At 29.8% G+C, this 3,034-nt stretch overlaps 1 protein-coding gene across 1 annotated transcript; it reads right to left on the reverse strand.

Moving 5' to 3' along the window:
- Positions 1 to 621: 621 nt before the first annotated feature.
- LOC105456837 (acyl-CoA Delta(11) desaturase-like) lies at positions 622 to 2,184 on the reverse strand (the record flags this gene model as incomplete). The annotated part of the gene is made up of 4 exons (XM_011701159.1): positions 622 to 738; positions 806 to 1,119; positions 1,689 to 1,871; positions 1,979 to 2,184. Coding segments are annotated over 3 exons (654 nt in total), but the record flags the coding sequence as incomplete, so codon positions are not given.
- Between the last annotated feature and the right edge of the window lie 850 nt (positions 2,185 to 3,034).

Below are 3,034 nucleotides of genomic sequence, written 5' to 3' on the forward strand. Positions count from 1 at the left end.
ATATTTAAAAAATATTAAATAAACGTTTAAAAAATGTATACTCAATACATTATTTTAAATGTAAAATTAATGTTAAATAAATATTTAAAAAATATTGAGTAGACGTTTAAAAAATGTATACTCAAATCATTATTTTAAATGTAAAATTAACGTTAAATAAATATTTAAAAAATATTAAATAAACGTTTAAAAAACGTTTTTTTTTTTTTTAGTTTTTGCGTACTTATGCTCTACGCATTGCCGCGTCAGCGTTAAGTATTTCGAATATCGCCATTGCGTTTTTCCCAATCAACACACAATATTTTTTAAATGTTTTCTTCATTTAATGTTTTTTTTCATTAATTATTCATTTCCTGCATTTCGGAAATGAATAATTAATGAAAAAAAACATTAAGAAAACATTTAAAAAATATTGTGTGTTGATTGGGAAAAACGCAATGGCGATATCCGAAATACTTAACGCTGACGCGGCAACGCGTAGAGCATAAGTACGCGCAACGATAAGCCGCGGGCGGTCAGCCTTTACGTCCGACTTGGCGAGTAATTTAGCACGTAACACGCAGAGCTAAATTAAAAGTAATAAAGTGAAGGTGTATGACATAATAAGTTTGTAAAGCAAAGTGAAATTAAAGTCTGTTTATTTAGTGAAAATTAAGTGTCGGAGTGACAAAATTTATTGAAATCCCGTTCCCCTGCGGAGTCCCGTCGGATCCTCTTGTGTCCTCACCGCACAACATTCTATATTAAAAAGCAACATTCTATATTAAATAAGCAAGAAATATAAAGTAAATTTTTCTTTACACACCTTTCTTTTTAAAAATTAGTTTTGAATGGAAAATAATTGCCTGTATATTTTAATTTATATAACTGCTAGATTTATTATCATGTGTCTCGCCATTTCGAAGAACACGTTTCTTTATCACATCAGCAGGTACGGTCTTCAAGTCATAAGCCATGCCCAAATAAGCGAAAAAGTCAATGAAAGCTGTAGTAAGATTGAGTCCATAATTTCCAAATTCCGCTGATTTATAATCCCAAGGAAAGACGTGATGATAGTTATGCCAACCTTCGCCTAACGTTACTATAGCAACTCCACTATTGTTGGTAGAACTGAGTGACCTGCGTAATAAAATAAATATTTCTAAGTAACAACAATATTATATATCATAACATAATATATAGAGACTATTGTAAATATTTTATTATTCTTAATAGTTTTATACAGAGTGTCACCCGCAATCAGAACACACTATCAGATTAAGCGTTTCATCCCGAATCTATAGAGTCTAATAATTTATTGATCTGCAGCGTAGTTAATTAATAAACTGTTTTTTAAAATTAATTTTATAATAAATAACAATAATTTCTTACAATATTAGTATGTATATAAAAATTTTTGATCTGTGTCATTTACTGTGTTTCAAAGTATTCTATGTATTACTAATATTGAAAGAAATTATTGTTATTTATTATAAAATTAATTTAAAAAATTTTTATTAATTTAATTAATTTTAAAAAATAGTTTATTAATTAACTACACTGCGAATCAACAAATTATTAGACTCGATAGATTCGAGATAAAATACTTAATCTGGTAGTGTGTTCCGATTGTAAGTGATCGGAGACACCCTGCGTATAAACGTAGATACATGTATATTTGACAACTCAAAAATAATACGAATACGTACTTGTCGTATGGTCTCATACCCCATATGTGAGCCACGGAATTTACCGACCAAGTAGCATTCAGATTTACGCAATATCTGAAGATTGCAAGATGCCACGAATACCACAAACTCTCATCCCACAACCACCAAGGTACTAATGCTGGTATAATAAAAGAGCAAGACAACATCATATACAGATACCACCTGAGGAAGAAGATGCGAATGCAAAATAACATTGAGTAGGACCAATTAAATCAATTTTATGTTTAATTGGCTCGATCTTGTTCCCGCAGAAACAAGATGTGACGTACTTTTTTTGAAACATCACGAATGGATCTTGCTTGAGATCACTGCAATCGACCGTTGCACCTTTGAGCGTAACATCAGGATGCTTACGTATTAGAAGCCAACCTACGTGCGAGAAGAAGAATCCTCTTCTCGCGTTATATGGATCCGCGTCGGTGTCAATGAATTTGTGGTGCACGCGGTGATCTCTAACCCATTGGTAAATGTCATCCTGAAAAATGTAACACGGAGAACAATATATGATATCATCACGATACAAAAAAAGTAGAATGTAGATAAAATTAGAAACTCATTCACTAACTCGTGTTTAAAAAAATTAGTAAGAAATTTAGATTTTGCCAAGGAATGAGTAAGGTGTGCCGTGACATGAAATCATTAAGTCATAGTATTATTAAAAGAATTATAACAAAATTTGAATGTCAAAACGTTTTGACTGCATCGAGTCTTTTTTAGTTGTTATAAATTAATACATAAATAAATAAAAAACATCAATAAAATTAATTAACCATTTAAATAATAAATTAATAAAAAATTCATAGAAGCAATTCAGTCAATAATAAAATTCAGAAAATCTAAAACAATGAACGCTGTATAAAGTTTTGTCGCATGTTAAACTCGCAATTATTCGTTTGTATACAATAGCACGGTGCATGTTGTACCTTCTCTGAGTGAAACATTGCAACATAAGCCGTGCTATTGTATCTGTACGCGAACAAATAATTGCGAGTTTAATATGCGACAAAACTTTATACAGCGTTCATTGTTTTAGGCTATCCGAATTTTATTATTGACTGAATTACTTCTATGAATTTTTTATTAATTTATTTAAATGGTTAATTTATTTTATTAATATTTTTTATTTATTTATATATTAATTTATATCAATTGAAAAAGACTCCGTGCAGTCAAAACGTTTTGACATTAAAATTTTTTTTAAATTCTTTTAATAATACACTTCTCAACAAAATTAAAGCATCACTTACTCTACCCTCTAAAAATAGGCAAAATTCAAGAGAGTGTAACTTCGTCAAAAATGATCGTATCGAGATGTTCAAAAAGCA

This window comes from Wasmannia auropunctata, unplaced genomic scaffold (assembly GCF_000956235.1).
Source record: "Wasmannia auropunctata unplaced genomic scaffold, wasmannia.A_1.0 LD335517.1, whole genome shotgun sequence".
Taxonomy (NCBI): Eukaryota; Metazoa; Arthropoda; class Insecta; order Hymenoptera; family Formicidae; genus Wasmannia; species Wasmannia auropunctata.